Source organism: Scatophagus argus, chromosome 2, assembly GCF_020382885.2.
Source record: "Scatophagus argus isolate fScaArg1 chromosome 2, fScaArg1.pri, whole genome shotgun sequence".
NCBI classification, from domain to species: Eukaryota; Metazoa; Chordata; class Actinopteri; family Scatophagidae; genus Scatophagus; species Scatophagus argus.
In genome coordinates, this window is record NC_058494.1 from 18063920 (window position 1) to 18085575 (window position 21656).

The 21656-nt window shown below is 42.3% G+C and overlaps 1 protein-coding gene across 6 annotated transcripts in view; it reads left to right on the plus strand.

Annotated features, from left to right (window-relative positions):
• Positions 1-21656, plus strand: part of lrba (LPS responsive beige-like anchor protein) — a 176795-nt gene that overhangs the window by 31382 nt on the left and 123757 nt on the right. For 5 of the 6 annotated variants that reach the window (XM_046415260.1, XM_046415230.1, XM_046415250.1 and 2 more), the window contains exons 11-29: positions 373-481; positions 871-1023; positions 1391-1559; positions 1714-1793; positions 2409-2471; positions 3089-3186; positions 3512-3604; positions 4743-4851; positions 5226-5307; positions 7311-7434; positions 7568-7760; positions 13766-15118; positions 15248-15432; positions 15839-15992; positions 16861-17041; positions 18359-18492; positions 19105-19212; positions 19351-19492; positions 19635-19992. In XM_046415260.1, the coding sequence (XP_046271216.1) occupies positions 373-481; positions 871-1023; positions 1391-1559; positions 1714-1793; positions 2409-2471; positions 3089-3186; positions 3512-3604; positions 4743-4851; positions 5226-5307; positions 7311-7434; positions 7568-7760; positions 13766-15118; positions 15248-15432; positions 15839-15992; positions 16861-17041; positions 18359-18492; positions 19105-19212; positions 19351-19492; positions 19635-19992 (3888 nt within the window). The remainder of the gene's footprint in view (positions 1-372; positions 482-870; positions 1024-1390; positions 1560-1713; positions 1794-2408; positions 2472-3088; positions 3187-3511; positions 3605-4742; positions 4852-5225; positions 5308-7310; positions 7435-7567; positions 7761-13765; positions 15119-15247; positions 15433-15838; positions 15993-16860; positions 17042-18358; positions 18493-19104; positions 19213-19350; positions 19493-19634; positions 19993-21656) is intronic. The other variant, XM_046415239.1, reaches the window with a different exon arrangement.

A 21656-nucleotide genomic window follows, 5' to 3' on the forward strand; every position in this document is an offset into this window, starting at 1 on the left:
AGTCCAATGTAGCGACAGGGAGAGTTCCCACTGTCAAACAACACCTCTGCCATATTTATGTGTGTGTGTGTATATATGTGTATATATACTGTATATGTATATATATATATTAACTTTTCAACTTTTGATGTAATACTGAGCTTGAAAGCTGAGTGGCTACCTTGCTTATAATTGCAACGTCGTATTATCTGCTGCCCTCAAGTTGATGCTAACTAGAATCTGCTCTCCTAACACAATGGGATGGGGACACGACACCCTCATTCAATCACATTACATGTAGGATGTGCCCTTCACAGTCAGGGCTTTGTCAGCAGCTTACGTAGATTATTGTCACTGTCTCTCTCTGTGTCTCTGTCGCTGTCTGTCTGTTAGCTGCACTTTGCTGTCCTTCGTGATGGAGCTCTTGAAGAACTCAGTGGCTATGCAAGAGCAGGTCCTGGCCTGCAGAGGCTTTCTCGTCATTGGCTACACTTTGGAGAAGGTGAGACGAACACAAATTGGCTCAGCTGGCAAAGAAATACACGGGAGAGCCATCCTCCCGTACCGGTAGCTGCACGTAATGAACCCAGTGCGGTAATAAGGCTCATCTTGATTCCCTTAACACAACACACTAAGACACGCACACACCAACACCATCACTTAATGTGAGACAGACTTTGTTTTCCCTCAGCTCTATTTTGGAGGTCACAGCTGGCTTGTGTGCTTGTTAGGCAGAAGAGGAGCTCCTCCTCATCTTTCTCTGCATGTGTCCTTTCCCTCCCCTTTCTGCTTTCCACGTCTTTGACTCCTTTCACTGACATATCCTTTTTTCTTTTTTTTTCTTTCTCACCTCCTGTTGCGGCACATTCTGCCTCCCTGTCTGTGCTCCAGTCTTCCAAGGTGCACGTGACGCGGCCCGTCCTGGACATCGTGCTGGCCTTTTCCAGATACCTTAGCAACTTGCAGAATGGCATCTTGCTGCTCAAGCAGCTGTGTGACCACATTCTCTTCAACCCTGCCATCTGGATACACGCCCCTGCCAAGGTAACATGAACACACACCTATACACACCTGCACATTCTTTTGCATCTGTAAATATGGACATATGTGTGTACGCATGTAGACACAGGCATATCGGTTACTACATACAGACGTTCACACTCACACACACCTGCAGTCATGTTCATCCTCTCTTGCTCTGTGTAGTCTTGCCCTGCTTTTTATTTTCAGCGTTCAGGATTTGAGCTCAGAGTTCAAGGTTATCCTCCACCTGTGACTCAGTGACTGCTGTTTAAATGAGAATGGCTTGCCTACAGTTCTTAGGGGCTTAGAGGCCTCCGCTTTCGTCTTTATAGGAACAAAAAAGCTGGGACACACCAAAACTGTATTCTTTTTCGTTTTTTTCCCCCAGGTGCAGCTGACACTATACACATACTTGGCAACAGAGTTCATCAGCACAGTGACCATCTACAACACCATTCGCAGGGTGGGCACTGTACTCCAGGTCATGCACACACTGAAATTCTACTACTGGGTTGTCAATCCGCAGGACCGCAGTGGAGTCATGGCCAAAGGCCTCGGTGAGGATGCACGTAAAATACAGAATGTACTCTACACATAATGCTCGCCACACCAACACTCGCAATTTATTATCAAGTGATATATAAGGTGAAGAACTTTGAAATTTGGTCTTTTAATGTCTTGCCTTAACCTTTTGTTTCTTTGGCGTTCCAGATGGTCCGAGGCCAAACCAGAAAGAGATCCTTTCTTTGCGAGCCTTTCTGTTGTTGTTTGTCAAGCAGCTCATAATGAAGGTAAAACTAACAGCAGGATGCTGTATACACTATATTGACCAAAGTATTGAATTCTAGTGTGGTACGGGGCAGTTTTTCAGCGGTCAGGCCTCTTACCTCCAACTTTGTGGCAACAGAAACACTCCAAAGTCTTATGGAAAGCCTTCCCAGAAGAGTGGAGGCTGTTACAGCTGCAAAGGGGGCAACCAGCTCCATATTAATGTCTGTGTGTTTAGAATGCAGTGTCATTAAAGTCACTGTTGGCGTAATGGTCAGGTATATATGGTGTATATTGATTTGATATTGATATTGTGATGTGAGAATAGATTTTTTTGTTGTGCTGCTGTGTTGTATTGCTTGATGTTGTCATGTCCTCATCTTGGAGTGAAATGAACATCCTTCTCTGTTTCCTCATCATATTCACATCACGTGGGCTTGTGTCTGTTTATGTAAAATATCTCTGCAAGGCATTGAATCTAATGCGAAATACCATTTTAATATCTGGTCGTATTTGGAAATGTTTTGATAAGTTTAATTTGCTGTTTGTCAAAGCAAGCCTGATAGCTTTGTGCTGATTATAAAATTTAGAAACAGTTGTAGCTGAATTGTCATATGATATGTCATTTTATATTCTAGGATCATGGAGTGAAGGATGACGAGCTACAGAGTATCCTCAACTACCTCCTTACCATGCATGAGGTAGGAACGGGTGCTGTTGTTCTGACCAGCAGAGTTCTCGCCACCAGGTGGCAACATAACACAACCGTACTGCACTTCAGTCTTCCCACCGTTTGATATGCAGAGCAATTCCTGTTGCTAAAGGCAGCATCTCTTTTCCTTGTTATTTTTCCAAGTCTGTCGGTTGGCGGCCCTGACAGAAGTGGTTTTGTTTACAGTGGAGTGACGCATAACAACTGAATCAGTCAGTAATGCAGTGAACCTTGTAAGAATAAAGGGTGATTACAACATTGCCTGGAAGAGGCCCCGACATGTGTCAGCCCTTCATTTTGTAGAAAACATACTGTAATACTTCAGGTGCTTGTCATGTATTCCATTACTTCTACTGCATTTTTTTCCCATCATTCTTTCTTTTCTTAACTCTGATAGTGTCACTTCTAAACATAACGAGAATAACACAGTGGATGGTGCACATATTTGTCTTTATATTGTATTAACCTATACAGCTGATTAAAAATTCCACATGATTTAAAATATCCCCTCAAAAGCAGACTCACTTCGGCCTCACCAGCTGCAGTGTTTTTCCCTGCTGCTGTCCGTGATAAAAGCCTCAACTCCCGCGCCTCTTTGTCCCACAGGATGACAACCTCATGGATGTACTGCAGTTGTTGGTGGCTCTGATGTCTGAACACCCCGGGTCCATGGTCCAGGCCTTTGACCAGCGCAACGGGATTCGGTAATCATCGCTGTTTTTATTATCTGCAGATGTGCTCGTAGTTTTGTTAGCGTGTTCGTTGTTTTGGTCAACGTGAAGATGATCAAAGTTGGAGCAGAACGTTTTGAATTTCAGAATTCACTGTAGTTTAATTCAACACTTTACTCTGGACACACTGATTTCTATTTTGAGAATGTGTTTTTGGCATGAACATAATGCATTCTGTACCACTGAATCTCTCTCTCTCAAGTATCAAAAGTGTTATACTTCAAATATCTCTCTCTTTTTTTTAAAAAAAAGATTTAATGATAATAATATAATGTATTTTCACTTTGCATTTTTTCAGTGTGATTTACAAGCTTTTGGCCTCAAAAAGTGAAGGAATTCGGGTGCAGACTCTCAAAGTAATGGGTTACTTTCTGAAATACTTGCCACCAAAGTAAGTACAGTCGCAAAGCTAAAGTATATATTAAAGGTCACACTTCTGATAGAAATAAAGTGATAAATACCTGAAAAGAAATTATATGTTTATTACTGATTTTATATATTTCATTTTCCAAAGTCTTTTTATTGTTCCTTATGATAGTTTTATGTCTTATGCTACTACTTTTATGTAGTTGTTGGGGATTTTTTTTTTTTTTTTTGGCGAAAGACAAAGTCAGATTTCTAGTTGTTCCTAACAGTGACAGATTGGAGTATACAGAAAAACCTTATTGTACAGTTACATTTAAAATAATCAAAATTTGTTCTCTCAGTGTTAATTCTCTGCCCAGCAGCAGGCCTCCCTGTCAGAATAAACTAAAATGAAAAAAGTGAATTATCGTGTGTTTTGCCACCTCTTCTTTACTGTCAATTTGAACATTTTTGATGTAAATGTATCCCTTGTTATCTGTTTTTGTTTTTTTGTTTTTTTTTTTTGACCAGTGTCCAGTTGTGAGCACACTGTTACTATGAAGACTATATTATTTTGGATAATGCAAGATGAGATTCAGGTCGTTTAAAAGCAGTTCATCACTTTTTTACCAATAGCCACTAATTATAGTGTGTGCACTGTATGCTGAAATAGTAGCAGAAGCAGATCTTGCTGTGTCTTGGCAACAGTTTTTAAGCCTTGTGATCCAGATGTAAGATGGACTCCAAACAGTCCGCAGTTCTTTAGCTAAACTGCAGTGCTAAAATTGGAATTGATCCATGCTGAGAGATGAAAGCAACAAAGACTTTATCTGTGCAGAACTGCTCTCACTTTGTCGGCAGGGATTCTTTGTTTTTCATTTCCTGCATGTCCAAAGTCAGCTGGAGCTCAGCTGATTTATACTGTTACAGATTTCATCCACTGCAGTTATTTGACTCATCAGAAACTCCAGATTTTGCCCCCGTTGTTTCTCAAGATTTATTATATTCCAGGGCATTCTCAATATGATCCAGTATTATGTTCCAAATAAAAATTACAGCCGTTGTATTTCAGTTCAGTTCTATACCGTACTTCAGTTAAAGAAAGGTGTGTTCTAGTGCAACGAGGATCTGGCAAATACTGATGGTTTACTGACCGACCTTTGACCTTCTAATATCCTGATCAGGAGGAAATCTGAGGTCATGTTGAGTCACGGCCTCTTCTCCCTGCTCACTGAACGCCTGATGCTCCACTCCAACCAGTTCACCATGACAACCTACAATGCACTCTTTGAGGTCAGTCCTCCACGTGTGCACACACTGCAGGCCCATGCAAGATAACAGTTACAGTAGTAACGTGTCTGAGTCCATATGCATAGCAGTGTTTTATTTTGTTGTAATTTAACTCACCTTTCTTTGTCTAATTTACTGTTTTTTTCCTTCTTTTTTTTTTTTTTTTTAATCTGACATGACAATTTAATGACTTTGTTGAAATACCGTCTATGACTGACCACCTGCAGGAACTTGATTTGACAGTTATTCAGCCAAATATGACGTGATGGTGAAACATATACACAGTTCTGTGTATCCATGGTGTGGTTTGTTTCTCTGTTATTGTTGAGACCGATGTGGATATTTATGACTTGAATCCCCTCTTGGTCCCCTGGTAGATTCTTACAGAGCAGATCTGCACTCAAGTGATCCATAAACAGCATCCGGACCCCGACTCCACTGTGAAGCTTCTCAACCCACGTAAGTGCCTCCTCTGCGCCACACTACTGTCCTAAATCATCCCCGGCAGCATACCCTCTCTACATACCTATTGCTCCATAGTGCACTGGAGGATGATTCCCTAAGGAACCGTGCGATCGCTGTACACAGTCAGACAAATGAACGACATAAATTTTGCAGCCGGAGGGTATTTTCGTACAACTGAATGTCAGATGTAAACCTAACACGAGGATGGTGCAAACGCTTTGTTTGACAAATGTGCGCACATCTGCTGGTTTTATTGGAAGTGTGTCTCATGTTTTGTCAGGATTCATTTGCATGCAAAAGAGTGACAGTTGGAATGAAATTTCGTTTAATTCAGTGTGTTAAGTTTGTGTATGGATTTTATGAATTTAATCTGTTATTGTTATAGCGTTTATTGTTACGCATTTGCTTAAATCATGTAATGTTTACACAGTATTTGTGTGTGCTTTATGGAGTGACTGTTTGATGTTGCAAGTTTTTTTTTTCATTTTATATTCTGTGTTTTCTAATTAAAAGTAGGTTTAAATATTTTTTAAGTATTTAAATAACAAAAAATAGAGTAAAGTGCGTGTGTGTGGATGATCCAGTGCATCATTACTAGTCGAAGGTGCAGGCTTATTTTTTTACATGTTGCAGCGTAACGAGCTGAAAGGGCGACTCCAGGCTTTGATCAGTGTTCCCATCTTATATTTTCAGGCCTTCACCAGGCCTTGCCTCTCAATTTTACGTCATCTCGCAAAATCCTTTCATATGTTCAAATGTTAAGTATTCGTTTCAACCGAGAAAAGAAAACATCCCTCTCTTTTACACTGGTGCTTCCACACATACGTGCGCCTTCATGCACACACTTGCAAAGCGACTTTAATCAGTTTGAAATCCAAGCACTTGGTATAATCACAACCAAGGTTTACTTCCAACCAGCCTTAATCTGACAAGGTCCTGCTGTAGTCACACATTGATTATCCTAAGCCTTTATTGTGTTAAAAACTCTCCTACGCAACCGTCGTGGACAGGCGGTATGTATCACAGAAACCTTGTATGGGTTTGTACATGTGAGCACATTCTATGGAACATAGAGCGGTGGTCTGTTTCTCCTTTGCCGTGCATTCCCTTGATTTAATCTGCGACAAACTCCCAAAATGGCCCCCTGATTGCAGTCTTTAGTAATGTCAGAGCCAATCAAACAAACTGAGGAAGTACCGTTTCCCTCAAATTAACTCAAGGGAAAGAAACCAAGAGCAAATGGAAAAAAGAAGGGAATACGCCATCCCTCCCTCCTCATTCCCGGTACATGCTGGGGTAATTTTCTGGCGGTAAAGGTTCAGCGACTCATAATTTGAGTGACTAAGGCGTAGAAACAACATGACCGTCTGCCGGGGCAAGGGGGCATCGGTTTGTGCCAAGGTCTGAAGAGACAAGTGAAATCCAAGCTCTGTCGTTTCTCTACTCAAAGCAAATGCACACTGACATTGTCTAGATAATTCATCTAAGCAGTCAGTCTCTTTGGTTTAATGTGAAGCTAAGCTTCCAGAAGGGCCTGCGACTCTGGCTCTGTCGTTTGAAACAATACCAAAACCATTACAGTATGATAAAGATCAATGTGCTGGACTTTTTTATTTTCTATTTTTCTTACCACAGGCACAGATTTTCAGGTGTGTTCAGCTGCGAGTTCAGATAGTTTGTGACACAATGATTTGCACATGTTGAGACCAATGTATGATTTAGTTGTTGATTTGTGCAGTTTCTCCTTCTGTGCCACAAAGTCGAATTTTATTTCCAAGCGGGATGTTTCCAAATCCAAACATTTTTATTACAATCCTTAAAATAAATTAAAGCTAGAGTATAATTTATTGCATAACAAAAACACAGACATAAATTCTGAACTGATGACAAAGTATTTTCATATATTCTGGCACATTAATTTCTGGAAAACAGTTTTTTTTTTTTGTAACCTCAGTGCTTTAACTGAATGGTTGTGAACTGTTTGTAAATATTTCTAGAAATTCTGAAGGTGATAGCTGCTCTCTTGAAGAACTCTCCTCCATCCCCCGAGAGCATGGAGGTGCGCAGGGTCTTCCTGTCGGACATGATCAAACTGTTCAATAACAGCCGAGAGAACCGCAGGTAAGAATCTGACCGCTTGACAGGATGGAGATCTGCATCGCACACACTCGTCCACGCACTGTTTGCATGCTGGTGGGATTCATATTCAGCTCTACAAAGCCGTGTGCTTTTATTTTTTGTTTGTTTGTTTTAGGAGCCTGCTGCAGTGCTCGGTTTGGCAGGAGTGGATGCTCTCTCTGTGCTTCATCAACCCGCGAAACAGCGAGGAGCAGAAAATCACAGAGATGGTGTACGCCATCTTCCGCATCCTGCTCTATCACGCCATCAAATATGAGTGGGGCGGATGGCGCGTCTGGGTCGACACCCTGTCCATCACCCACTCCAAGGTCAGAGCGCTCATTGTATCCATGCACGGCTCACAAACACACACACACACACACACACGCACACACAGGTTAGACAAAGCTTTGTTTATATTTCCCTGTGGATTTTCTTCTATCTCCTCATCTGTTTCATTTTTATGCTACATTTCTGTTTCTCTTCTTTTTACCTCACACACTCTTTATCTCTCTGTAGTAAACACAAGGACATGCACACACACACACGCGGCACACACACGCGGTGTCGTCAGCCTAAACATTCACCATGTAACTGTAACCGTAACCCTCCTCCTCAGCCTGACTGCAGCAGCGTTCAGTCAAAGCCATCAGCTCTGTCACCCATATGTTTAGTTTGAATCTGACTTAATGCAGTTCATCAAATGAGAAATTAGAAAGCATTATCATCCGACCCTCTAACTTGCAGCGTAGGCTCGGGTCGTAATTGAACCTCGTCTCTTAGAGCCCATCAGATTAAACTATGGAAGCCGCACGGTGATTTTAATTTAAAAGCTAGTTGCAGTATAACCCTAAGTGAATGAGTCCACCATCCCTTCTACTCTTAATTTATATACAGAGTCTATCGCTTTCACGTTGCACAGATAAAAATAAACTCCTGGCACTTCTTATTTCCAAAAGCTGAATTCAAAATACTGCCTTAGAAATTCACTGTTGATATCATATTACGTTACTCTGTTCCAGTGCAGTGGAGTAATTGAGGCTGGTGTCAGATTGTGGTCTGGGGGGTTTTTAAGCCTGGCAGATTGAAGGTTGAGTTAAAGAAGTGCTGGTGATACGAGACGCTTCACTGTAACAGGGAAGATACTGTGAGTGTCCACTAGGGGGCACAGACAGACTGCCTGGCAGATGATCAGTGTGACGGCAGCAGTTAGCAGGATGGTGTGTGTGTGTGTGTGTGTGTGTGTGTGTTGTACGCTTGATGCTCTGAACTCCTGGTGTCTGTCCACACCTCTGAACACTGCAGAAGTAACCCGCAGTGAAAATGAAACATGTACAAATGAAGGGCTGAGGAATTTTAACACACTGGCAGTCAAGGACAGGATTTCATGTGAGAGAGAAAACATCACGCATGTACATACATCAGCAGAGGTTTAAGTACTTGACTCTCGTCCTTCCATCACTATTTGAAAAACATTCTACCACTCCTCTGTTTTACACGTAGAACGTCTTAAATCTACCAGTTTCGTTGGATTATAATATTTCTTTTTAATGAGAAAAAAATCTAACAATTTTAGTGTAAATATAATATTATTCAGAATGTGCATTTTATTTGTGAGGGATTTCGTTTTACCTGAAGAAGTTTGTTTTTGCGTCATCTTTTCAAACAGCTGCAGTGTATTGGTGTGTTGCTGCAGTGTGGTGGCTGCAGCCTAGCAAAGCGTGTAGTGTGTGCAGAGTAGTTTGGTGTTGTGCAGAGCTGTTTATTGTTCTTTGTACACGACAGGCTGTAATTGCCTTTTTTTCCCCTATAATTGCACAAGATTAATGCTGCTTCTTCTTGGCTCCAGTTACAATGCCCAGCACTTGTCTAACAACAGAATTTCCCATATACAGTGTATGTGTGAACAAACCAGTGCACTTGTAAAATGAGAGAGCACAGTGCATAAGACGCACACAGTGTAGGGACCTCGTCTGTGACTTAGCTGCAGCGGGTGCTTGCCACCAGGATACATGCATCTGCTACAAAAAAAAAAAAAGCTAAAGAAACTCAATTGCAATTTTATTGTCCCGTTTGATAGATTTCCTGCCACCTTTGTAGCACCAAAGCTGTTTGTCACTGTTGCTCTCTCCTCCCACAGCTGCAGGGCTCTGTGTGTGTGTGTGTGTGTGTGTGTGTGTGTGTCACACGGCACATTTTCGCTTTGCCCTCCTTTTCCTCTTGGGCTCTAGGAAGCCCTTCTCTCCGAGCCCATTGAATATTCATCGGAACCGCGCAAGAACAATCAGAGAAACAAGACCTCATAAATACAACCAGCCCACTGGGAGCCTCTTGATCAGTGCATATATGCATTCACAAATACATATTTGCACACTTTCCCTCCACGTAGACTTTAGGCTTCAGTTTGCCTGGTGTCGGCCATGGTCGAGCATGTGTGCAGATAATTTGTCTTATCACCTTTTTCCCCATGGAGTCCTTCTTACTACCTGAGATTTTGGCAGTGATTGAGAATCTTTGTACTGCATTTTTTTGTGCATTAAATTTTAAGGATAATAAAACTTTTTTTTTTTATTAATGCAGGCAGTAATAAAATTGACAAAACTGTGTATTTTCACTGAAACCTGCCAGAAGCCCATCATAAAGCAGGATGAGATCAGACATAAAGTTTTGATTTATCTTTCTTGTTGAGTGTAGCCTGTCAGTGAACAGAATGACTATGTGGGCCCTATTTTGCATCCTCATGATGAGCTCAAGCAGTTTCTATTGCCGTGAACTGATCTGGCTTGCTGCTCATCAGGATTTATTTCATTTCATTTTAGTTTAGCGAAACAGACAGCCTGGTTATGATATGCTGAGAAGTTAAAATTTGTTAGAAAAAATAATCTGTGTGCATCTGGTTACTTTCTGTGTGTCTGGTTACTTTTCCGTATGTGCGTTTCTACGTGTACACCCTTGGATGTCAGTCGTTAGGAAGTAAGTGTATTTGCCCATGCGTCTCTGCGAATAGACAGATGTTCCTGCAGGTGGGCACGCTGACACAACAGCCCTCCCACCCTCAGCCCACACACCCACCCAAGGTGCCCCTCGTCCATCTCTGCACACAAATCAGTCTGAGAACAAGTAGATCTCCAAAAGAGAGCGACTCGAGCGTGAAGGTCCCTCCGTCCTTCAGACTCTCACTGTCAGCTAACTTCATTATACCTGTCAGACGTTTTACCACAAAGATAAATATGAGAAGAAATGAGCCGACAGAGGATGTACATTATCAGCTAGTCATTGTATAATGATGTGTAGAAGATGAGCACATTTGGGAGAATTTTAGTTTAATTATAGCAAAACACCCTTTTTCAGTTTATGGTGAAGTTTAGAGTAGTTTACACATGCAGTTTTCTGCACTCTGGTGTAATTGAGGCATTATACACACAAGAGTCAAGCTGTGGCTCTTGGCAAAGAGATTCAGGTAGATGCATTGACAAGTGGACAAAGGGAGGAGAAAGACAAAAAAAAGCCAATGCCAGATAATAGCCATGCATCAAGTGTTGTCTGTACTATCCAGTGGAAAGCTGATCACTAGTACTGGTATTTGATCTTTCATCTTGCAATTCTCAAATACATCAATCTTCAAGTGAAATGTATGAAAATCAGCTGATGGAAACCACGGGAATTTGACTGGTTTGCTTGCAACTATTTCAGTGTACGGTAGTCTGAAGGATCTTTGGTTGTGATAGAAATTACAGATAAAGATTGTATGCATATTACTGGATCAGATGGGCAGGAGAAGACTTTGGAGGAAAAAGAAAAAAATGTTTTTGCAAGGAGCGAGAAAGGAATATATTGTGAACGAGAGTGAAACCACAGAGCCAGCACAGCAGTAGCAGATGACATTGATTTTTGGAGGAGGAATTGCATTTAGCTAATCGGATTAGAGCTGTGCTGCCCTCCCCATTTCCCCTTTGTTTTGTGGTTGGTCTCTATCTATTTATCTAAATGGGGACTCCCAGGCTCCTACTGCGGGGGTCTCCCAAGATCAGCGCTTTTGCCACCCTGATCCTCACTGAACAATTTGTGGCGTAGGCCCTCAGCTTATTCCAGATCAGTTTTACAGCACAGACGCAGAGAGAGTGGAAGCTGAAGGTTCACTATAGATTTAAGCTATGCTGGAAATGTGATTGCGGGTGTTGTTTGACTGCAGGAAATTTATTTAAAAGAATTTTTTTGCGTCTCTTTGTGATGTATTTAATTTTTTTCAAAACTGTCGTGGGAACTGAAACTACAGAAATTTGCCATCTTGAAATATTGCGCCGTCTTTGTGTTTGTGATAGTGAGTCCCCTTGCAAAGCCTTTCAAGTCCCTTGTATGATCTGACCGTGCTGTGTTCAGTTAATTCCTTGTTACCTGTCACGTTAGAAAAGCCCACCATGTTTTTGTACATTACCATAACATTTTTCCATACCCCACTGAGGCCAGGCCGAGTCATGGAGTAAAATGAAATTAGATTAGATCCGTGCTGATGTCTTAGCCACCCAAGGCAGTTTCTATACATTGTAGCAAGGCTAAATGCTCTTTTAAAAACCACAGAGACATATACTACCTCTGCCTAATGGTAACTGGATCTGTTACAGAGCCCCATTTAAGGCCAGCATACATCATCTTAATGTGCAGACTGCATCCTGAATCTATGACGTTATGTTCTGCACTGCTCTCCCACATAATTTCCATAGCAGTGCGCTCTGAATGCAGCCTTTTAATTGCTAAAAATGCAGAATGTCAAATTAAGCTCAGACTAATGGGGTAGAAGGTCTTGCTGTGTGATCACTGGGAAAGAGGGAGGAAAGGAGAGGGAGACTGACTACTGGCGCATTTAGAACAGGCTGTGCACACAGAAAACAGCTATGGATTACCAATCACTGCTTCCCACTACAGAAGATTAATGAGCACCCGTGTAGCAGGCTAATTTAGAACAATAACGCCTAATTAATTACAAATAATCAGCTTCTTTCACTCCCTTTCCTTTCTTTCACTATCAATGACTCACCTTCGTTCTCTTCCTCCTTTTTTTTTTCTTCCTTTTGATCTCTGGCTTTCTCAATTTCTTTGTTTCTTTCTCTCACTCTTTCCTTCCAAATAGCCTCAGGTGAAAAAGCAGGAAAGTGGGTCTAGTTTCGCCCCCCCCCCTTGCCTCCACTACCAACCCATCTTTGACTTTCTGTCCACCGAGCCCAGTGATTAATGCAGAGTCTTAAATTAGGCGTGGGAGGATTTGCCGATGCTGGACACGCACTCAGCACAGCTAGCAGACACACTAATAGTATCTACTGCTAATCTATGACTGCTTACATGGATGGGCTCTTCCTCAAATGCCACTGCAGACCATTGTCGTTATAGACTAGCAGTCTAGTCTCCCCATATCAGATGTAAGAAGACTGATAGAGGTTAATAGGCTGTGGGCAGATGCACATAAGAGAAAGGAAAAGTTTTAAATGTGACACATTTAGCCACAAATGGTCCCAGTGGGTAGAAGTAGTAATGAGCTCGCAACAAAAGAGCATTTTGAGAATATCTTGTGCCCACAATGTGATGTTTCCATGTTTCAAACAGTATGTTAGGGCCTTGATTTGACACTCCGAAACATCATTAAAGGGCTGGAAATCAGTAGGTATCAGTTAGGTGTTGTGTTGGAGAGTGGGGGTTAGTTGATGAGATGAACAGGTACATGATGAAGTAGCTTTAAGACATTCATTGAGAACGTGGTGTGATCTTTAAATTTACTGTCAGGTTTAAATGTCCTTTTTTTCCACTACAGTTTTGCTTTAATTTCAGGTTACAACAGTTTGAGTCTTATTTTTATAGTTTTTACCTATACATCCTATCAGTAGTAACACAATGACAGTCATCAAGTTTAAAAACAGAAACTTTTAAAAGAGGTTTGATTGACCGGTAATGCTAATGGTCAGACAAACAAGCCCCCGGGTGAGCCATACGTATGTGCTTCCATTTTAGCCTAATAACTGTAGTTCTGCACGATGACCTTTTAGGTGCAGGCACTTTCAGTTTTTTGTCCAAATTAAATAAATATTACTGAAACTGTCTTATTTACAACTTTTTCAACTATCTGACTACTCGTGCCTACACTTCACTGTGGTAATGTCACTGCTTTTTTGGCTCTCTGCGGTTACTTCATTAAGTAAATTGCCATCACAATAATTATGGCCAAGCTACAAAAGTAAGAACCAAGTTGTAAGAAATCTGAAATATCATTTGATTAGAGTCTAGACAAGCTGGATAGATCAGCAGTGCTTCATTCATTTGAACATGCTCTCTGTTGTGTTTGCAGGTCACCTTCGAGCAACACAAAGAGAATCTGTCCCATATGTTCCGTCAGTACCAGCACCAGGAGTCTGCAGGTTCTCTGAGCTCAATTCGAACCGTCTCTGGTGTCAGCCAAAGCTCAGAGACCACTGAAAGTGTGAATGGGCCACCTGCAGAGGAGGTGGCCCCTTCCACTGTCATTGAGCTCAGAGTGGACGAGCTGTCCCAGAAGTCTCCTGACTCAGCATCTAGTTCAACCATCACCTCCAGCCCAATGGAAGCCGCTGATGAAAGGGGACCCTCGTCCATCACTGTGTCCAACATCCTCGCCAGGGCTGAAGAAGAGGAGCAGAAGTTGGTTCAGGAGTCTTCCAAGGATGTCTCAGACGATGGAAAAGAGACCAACGAGCTGGAACCAGTGACTGAGACATCCACTAACGCCAGCACTGATAATGTACAAACACCGGTTAGTGACCAGTCTGAAACCGATGACAGAAAAGCAGTTGAAGTGGTTGGAGATTCTGCTACAACATCTGCCAGTGATGATACAAAAACACCTGTAACAGATGATGAAAAATCTGAGAGTGAACCTAACAGAGGTGAATCATCAAACTCCATGACAGAAGACTCTTTGAATGAAGCAGATGCAGAACTTCCGATGGTTTCAGAAGAAGAAGGTAAGGCTGACCAGACATCCCATGAGATTGTGGCTCGTCTGGAGAACAGTGTGCTGGGTGGAGCCTCCGTCTTTAACGAAGACTTGGTTGACGTGTCGTCTGTTAGTGACCAGATCCACCCTAGCGATGCTGATGATAGCCAAGAAGAGTCCTCTTATGCTTCTGCTGCTGCTTTAGAGGAAGATAAAAACGAAGATGACAAAGACAAAAAGAATGATCAGGAAGGACCAGAGATGAACAGAGACAAAGACAAAGATGAGAAGCCGGAGGTTAGAACGCAAGAAGAAGCTAAAGAGAGTGAAACTGAAGAGAAATGCGTGTCTGGTTCAGAGAGTCAGGCGCCTCCAGCTGAAACATCAGAACAAAATGTGACAGAACCACCCATAGACCAAGGTGAAGATGAACAGTCTTCCTCCATTAGTGAAACCACTACTGTAGACCAGCAGCCCTCAGATGCCACACTGCCCTCTACTGCCCAGGAGGTTGCCGCAGCATCGACTTCCACCTCACCTAGCCAGCCTTCAGAGACCACTGGGGAGGAAACCCTCTCCAGTCCTGTGGACAGCAGCATCGTTGCCTCTGCCTCTCAGAAGAGTGAAGACTCTGTTACCAAGACCAAAGAGATCAAAATTGCCCGTCTGGACGTGTCCAATGTGGCCTTAGACACAGAAAAGCTTGAACTGAGGGAGACCTCTGTAACAGTAAGCAACTTTTTTTCCTTTTGCTCTACTTTGGATCTTTTAAAAAAATGGTGCTATATCAAATTGATCAGGTTCAGTTGTAAACCCTCGTGTAAAAACTTTCTGTGTGTCACCGGTGTCTCTCTGCAGGAAGTAAGCCAGTCAGCGGCGGCGGCAGCAGCAGGAGGATCCTCAGGTCAGCAGAGAGAGAGCAGCTCTTCGGCTCCTCGCTCCACAATGTTTCGTATCCCAGAGTTCCGCTGGTCCCACATGCACCAGCGCCTCCTCACTGACCTGCTCTTCTCTATTGAGACAGATGTCCAGATGTGGAGGAGGTAGGCAAACAATCCGCCGACTGAATTTCCCATTTCTTTAGCTGTTGTTATTGTTATTGTTTTTCCTAATAAGAGACTCTAAGAGTCCTTCACAGATCTTGGTTTTGTTCATGGGAAGATTTATTTCAAATTTTTTTCTTGTCGATGCAATGTGTTTTTCTATGTATACAGGAAGTGCTTATTTGCCATGTTTCAAAGTGAGGAGTTTGTCAGAAAAGATATTGTCTGGAACTATTTGTAGTAACCACCATCTTTGCATGAAGCAGTGCATTAGATTATATTTTTTAAAAATTTAAAATCTTTATGGATGTTTTGAAACCTATTTGATGAGGTGTAGACCAAAGCACATAAAATAAAATAATAATAATAAAATATATTTGCTGTTTTTTTGTTCTCTGCCTCTTAGTCATTCCACAAAGACAATTTTGGACTTTGTGAACAGCAGCGAGAACGTTGTGTTTGTCCACAACAGTATACACCTGATCTCCCAAGTGGTGGACAACCTCATCATGGCTTGTGGAGGCATTTTACCTCTGCTCTCTGCTGCCACCTCTTCTTCTGTGAGTCTCCTGGTGTGTGTGTGTGTGTGTGTGTGTGTGAGAGAGAGAGATGTGTGTGTACTTAGCTGCAGCTGTATATATAGTTGATGGCTCCATTCGCAGGATGTTATCCATCCACATTGACCTATCCCAATCACATTAGACTACAGTTAACCGCTTCCTAACATTGTTAGTTTGTTTTTGTATCATCTGATCTCTTTGACTCTTTTCTGTGATTTGCCTCTGTCACTTTACTGGCAAATGAAAGAAGCAGGCTGATGTTCAGTTCCATTATAATGAATTGTAATATCATAAAAAAAAAATAAAATAATGGCAAGTAATAAAATGCTCTTCTATCAGGTTGTCCCATCAGTTATATTTTAGTAAATACACTGAATTTTGCATATGTTTTATCTATAGGTTTTAGCTAAATTTCTTTGTCAAAACCTAGTGTTAAGGAAGTACATTTTCATCATTTTCCAGAGATATTTCTTTTATGGAAAGTAACTGTAAAATGATTTTGAATTAAATGTCGCTTTTCTTGTTAAGTTTTTTTTTCTTATGTTAAACTTTCAGTGTCTGCGTTTCTTTTCTTTCACTGTCTGTTCCTTTTCCGACAGCGTACAAACACATTTACACGTTCTTTACTTAGGATAGCATCACATCCTTTACACTGAAAAAAAATAATGTTACTGTCTTTTCATGTTCATTTTTATTGTTTATACAAAGAAAATGTCTTTACATAGTTGGTGCATAGTCAGTACCTTAAAAGCAACACATACGCATTCAATACTGAATGAACGTTTCATCATTTAAAAGTATGCTAACTTAATTTCTGCGATTATTTATTCGTTAATTATTGTATACATTTTCCTCTCTTTACTGCCAGCATGAACTGGAGAACATTGATGCATCCCAAGGTCTGCCGGTGGAGGCTTCCGTCACCTTCTTGCAGCGCCTCGTCAACCTCGTGGATGTTCTCATCTTTGCCAGCTCCCTCAACTTCACTGAGATAGAAGCTGAGAAAAACATGTCATCAGGAGGCATTCTGCGACAGTGCCTTCGCCTTGGTACTTTTATTTAAATAGTCTCCTTATTCCTAAAACTGCCTATTTGGTTTTAATCTTGTTGTTGTCATTTTTGTTGTTTTGCTCTATCTTTACTAATCTATGTCTACTGTACTGCAGCATAGCCTGAGGCCTTTTTCTGCCTTCTGTTCCAGGCTATTACAGTTTCCTCTGACAGCATCAAAAGCCAAGCCAAGCTCCAGCTGAATAAAAGATATTGAAATCCTTGCATTATTCATTTTATATGGCACACCTCTTCAGCAAACACAGATCATCACAGTGTACGCACTCAGGCAGCGTGCAAGTGGTGCAATACATTGTACACTCATTTAAATAATTTCTTGAAGCTTTGTTCCATATATGTAATGGTGCATATCCAGGTATCAGTTTTTGCTTTTAGATGCTCATTACAGTGATGGTTACAAACAAAAAGGCTTTCAAAATTAAAACTTGTTACGCAAAGAGCCGTTCTACTCTCAAATATTATCCAAGTACACTTGCTGCTGTTGGGGTTTTGTGGGAAAGCGATGCCACCGTACTACAGGTCCAGTTTTAGAAAGCAGCCGTTATGAAATGAATATTTGATGAGGTATGCGCTCCCCATTGCTGGCACCTAATCTGATTTTGTAAGACTGTAACAAGGTTTTAGCATCTCCACCCCTCCCTCCTTCGCTCTTTTTTTATAAATGGTCCTATGAAAGAGTAGTCCTAATGGAAAAAGCGAGCCCATTTCCAGACGGAATAATTCCCTCCTTCGTAATCTAAATGGCTCAGAGTTAACATTTGTCAGTTGTCAAGCATAGAGCAGTGGGGGTTGGGAGGGTACCCAACAGGGGGACTGCACATTATATTACGAATGGTAAGTGTGCCAGTTTTGAACCCGCCTAAAGTTGTCAGACTACAAGATTTTCTTTTTTTTTTTTTTTTTTGTGGCAAAGGGGTGCATCTTCCTGCGTACTCAGCATGTGCACACCCAAGCAGTGTCATTTGTTATGGGAGCTGCACACAGTGGATGTGATTCAAGAGCACACCCTTACACTATGACCTTGGGAGGAGAGGTGGAGCAGGGAAGAGTGAACGATGCTGCCAGAGTTGGCCAGAGCACTGACCTTGTCGTGGCCCCACTTTTTCTTTGTTTTTGTCTCTCTCAGCTGCTCCTGTTGTGGTTTTCTTAGTATTTCAGCTGGAGATTTCTTTTGGTCCTTTGCTTGGGGTGCTTTCTCTTTTTAACGACTTCAGCGTAAGGCTTCTACATATTTCTCTGAAAATGACTTTATTTGTATGATATCACAAAATCTGTCTTGTCCCATCCCTCCCCAGTGTGCGCAATGGCAGTGAGAAACTGTCTGGAGTGTCAGCAAGCCCAGTTTAAGCATGGCTCAGAAGGCTCAGCTCGTAGCTACACAGCCATGCCCAGCGCTGTGCTTGGAACATCCAAGTCTACATCTGCGCAGGCAAGTAATCCAAATCATCTCCTCACTTACACGTTTTCTGTGCCGTTTTCACATTTGTGGGCTATTATTTCTGCCCCAAATACATCTTAATAGTGTAAATCTCAATAATTCACTCTCACTCTTCTATTGGTCGCCCTTTGACGTATTATTTTACACTTAAAAAATATGTCTCCTTTTGCCCTTTTCCCGTACTCAGTAGTAAGGAGCTTTGGTTTTTTGTTCTTCTACCAGCGACAGCCAAGTGTTGTTGCATTAGCTCATATCTTATTATATTACCACGCTGTTTCCTATTTGTGACACTAGACAAGGCCTTTTGTCATTGGCCCTTTTGATTTGATACAGTGGCTTCCAGTAAAGTCATGTTATTCTTCCCTGAACCGGGTGTTAAAGCTCATTTATAATGCAGTGGCTCCATAGAAAAGCCATTATGTTAAGGACATGATCTCAGGAGGAACAGCTTCCCTAAGCTTTGAAACCTTACCCTACACCATGAAGTGCACTTGGATTAATAAACATCCCGATTGGTGTAAAAATACATGTGCTGCTCGCGTTTCGCTCATAGATTGAATGGATTTCATGTGGTAATGGTAGGATTTCCGTGTATGCCTTCAGAGTCCTGTTGATGCAGTGACAGGTGGTATGTCTCCAGTGAGAGACCTGGACCGACTTCTTCAGGACATGGACATTAACCGCCTCAGGGCTGTTGTCTTCAGAGATATTGTGAGTTGTACAGAAAACACATTCATGTAACATGCAGGCATAATACGACATGCACAAGACCCACAAAATCGAATGTCTCTGCTGAAGAAGACACACGCACACACACAGAGATCGTTTAGTGTATGTTGTTTGTTTCAGGAGGACAGTAAGCAGGCTCAGTTTCTGGCTCTCGCTGTTGTCTACTTCATCTCAGTCCTCATGGTGTCCAAGTACCGCGACATCCTGGAGCCCCACAATGACAAGAAACATCCTCAACGGTCGCAGTCTGCCAGGAGCACAGGTATACAGCAGCAAAGGAAAAAACATCTGAGATATTCGTCTGTGTAGGAACGACATACTGCAATCTGTAATGCAGAAAAAGGCAGAGATTTGAGTGTGAATTAATTGTTCACATTTCTTCACGATAATTTGTGCCTCCATAGACAGCGGTGCCATTTCTGGCGGACTGGAAGTGGAGAATGGTGTCTCTCTCCGGCGGTATGATTCAGGCATCGGTGATGACCACGCCTCGACCGCCGCAAGCGAGGCAGACCTGTCGTCTTCCGGTGTGACTCACGGTCCAGACGCCATCTCAGAGGCCTTGTCTACACTGTCATCTGAGGTCAGACCTTCTCAGCCCGCTGATTCAAAGGGCAAGAATGTGAAGGATATCCTGCGCAGTTTAGTGAGCACTCCAGCTGACGATGTCATGGTGGATCCCGGTCTGCTGCCACCATCATTTCTGGGAAATATGGGCGATGCGGCCAGAGAATCATCGCTCCAATTCCGCTCGTTTGATAGGTGAGGATTCAGTTTCAAACATTGGTTGACATACACATATACTAGTATCCTGTTTATAGAAAATCATATTTTTCTGCTTTGCACATTGGTGATTGTGGAAAGAAAACCTGGACTAGAATTCTTCCTGTGCTGACATGGGTGCAGACCTGACAGCTTCATCAGCGTCTCAAGAGCCCAGATGGTGTATCTGTGCTTGTGATTCCCAGGCTTCACAGTTGATGATTTCATAGCATTTATCTCAACATAACTGCAGGGGACCTTTCAAAGTCAGACCTTGAAGACCTCTCCTCTTGGTATCCTCAGAGGAGGTTTCTGTGGATCTTGAAAAACACTCTAACAGAAACCCTTTCGAACCTGGGAATCTCAGTCTCTGACTCTTCCCCTCCTTTACTCCCATTGTTCTTTCTTTTTGGTTGTTGATGTAAGTCCTCATCCTGAGAAAACCGCCTTACAAAGAACCTGTCTTAAAGAAAACAGGAGTCATGTCTGGGATGAAGAGACAGAGCTGGCAGGAAGCTGTTTCTTTTCACCATCTCACTGATATTTAACGACTCTCTTTTTCATCTCTCCTGCTGCTCGTCTTGCCCTGTCAAGTGTTCGAACGCCCACCCCACCTCTCCACCTCCCCACCCCCTTTTCTGGCATTAAAGCTGTATAATTTGCATTACCCCTGGAGGTGCAGGGGTGAACAGTCAGGAGCAAGGCTTCAAAAGCGGAGCCGGGTACTGAAGCCACAGACGGGCCCAGGTGAGAGAGGATGGTCTCTGGTCTGGTTTGCATTTGGAGCGTTGCTTCTCCGACAGACGTTCACGATCGGTGAAGGGGGTGGGTGGTGAGTGGGGGGGGAGAGGGAGAGAGATGTGAGAAGGAGGAGACAGAAGTTTCCAAGGGGGTGATGTCAAGTCAAGGTTCTCATGTACTGAAGAAAACATTTCTCTGATTTTCTGTCTCACTAACACACTCAGCCAGTCTGCCCACCCCCCCCAACTGTGGGAATTCCACCGCATCTCTGTGATCGCGTGTCTTTATCTGAGGAATGCTTTGTCAGGTCTCAGGGCGCTCCTCATATCAGGGGGATTAGACTGGCTCCTGTCCGCTGAGCACACTCAGTAGGAAGAGAGGATGTCAGGAGAGCTGGAGAGCATAGACTAACAGCTCGCTCGCAGCCTACAGGAGCCTCCTCATGCAGGCGCAGATGGCAAAGTTTACCCAAGCTCCTCTTTAAGAGGAAATAAAAGTCGCTCAGAGGGTGTTCACACATTAACATGTTGTAGGGCTGGAACTAATGGTTATGCTATTATCAGTTAAAGCATAAGGCTGACAATATTCTATATTTCTGTTATTGTTAACAAATCCCATGACGGAAAGCACCAAGACCAAAAGTGCATTTGTCCATTTTTAGTCCAGTAACTTGCTGTTTTTCAGCCCTGTCTGTGGCTCTCAGATCTCAGTGAGTATTGGTTGCTACGGAGGAGGTAAATCTTCAAAAAGGGTCACAAATGTCACTTTTCCTTTTTAAAAGGGTTAAATAATTTCCACTGCTGGGCACTGTAGATTTAAGTAAACATTTCTCATACAAGAGTAAATAGTGAATTTTTAGGGAATATAATAGTAGCAGGATGGTGTGTGTGTGGGACTTAATAAAAATAAACTAATCTGCCCAT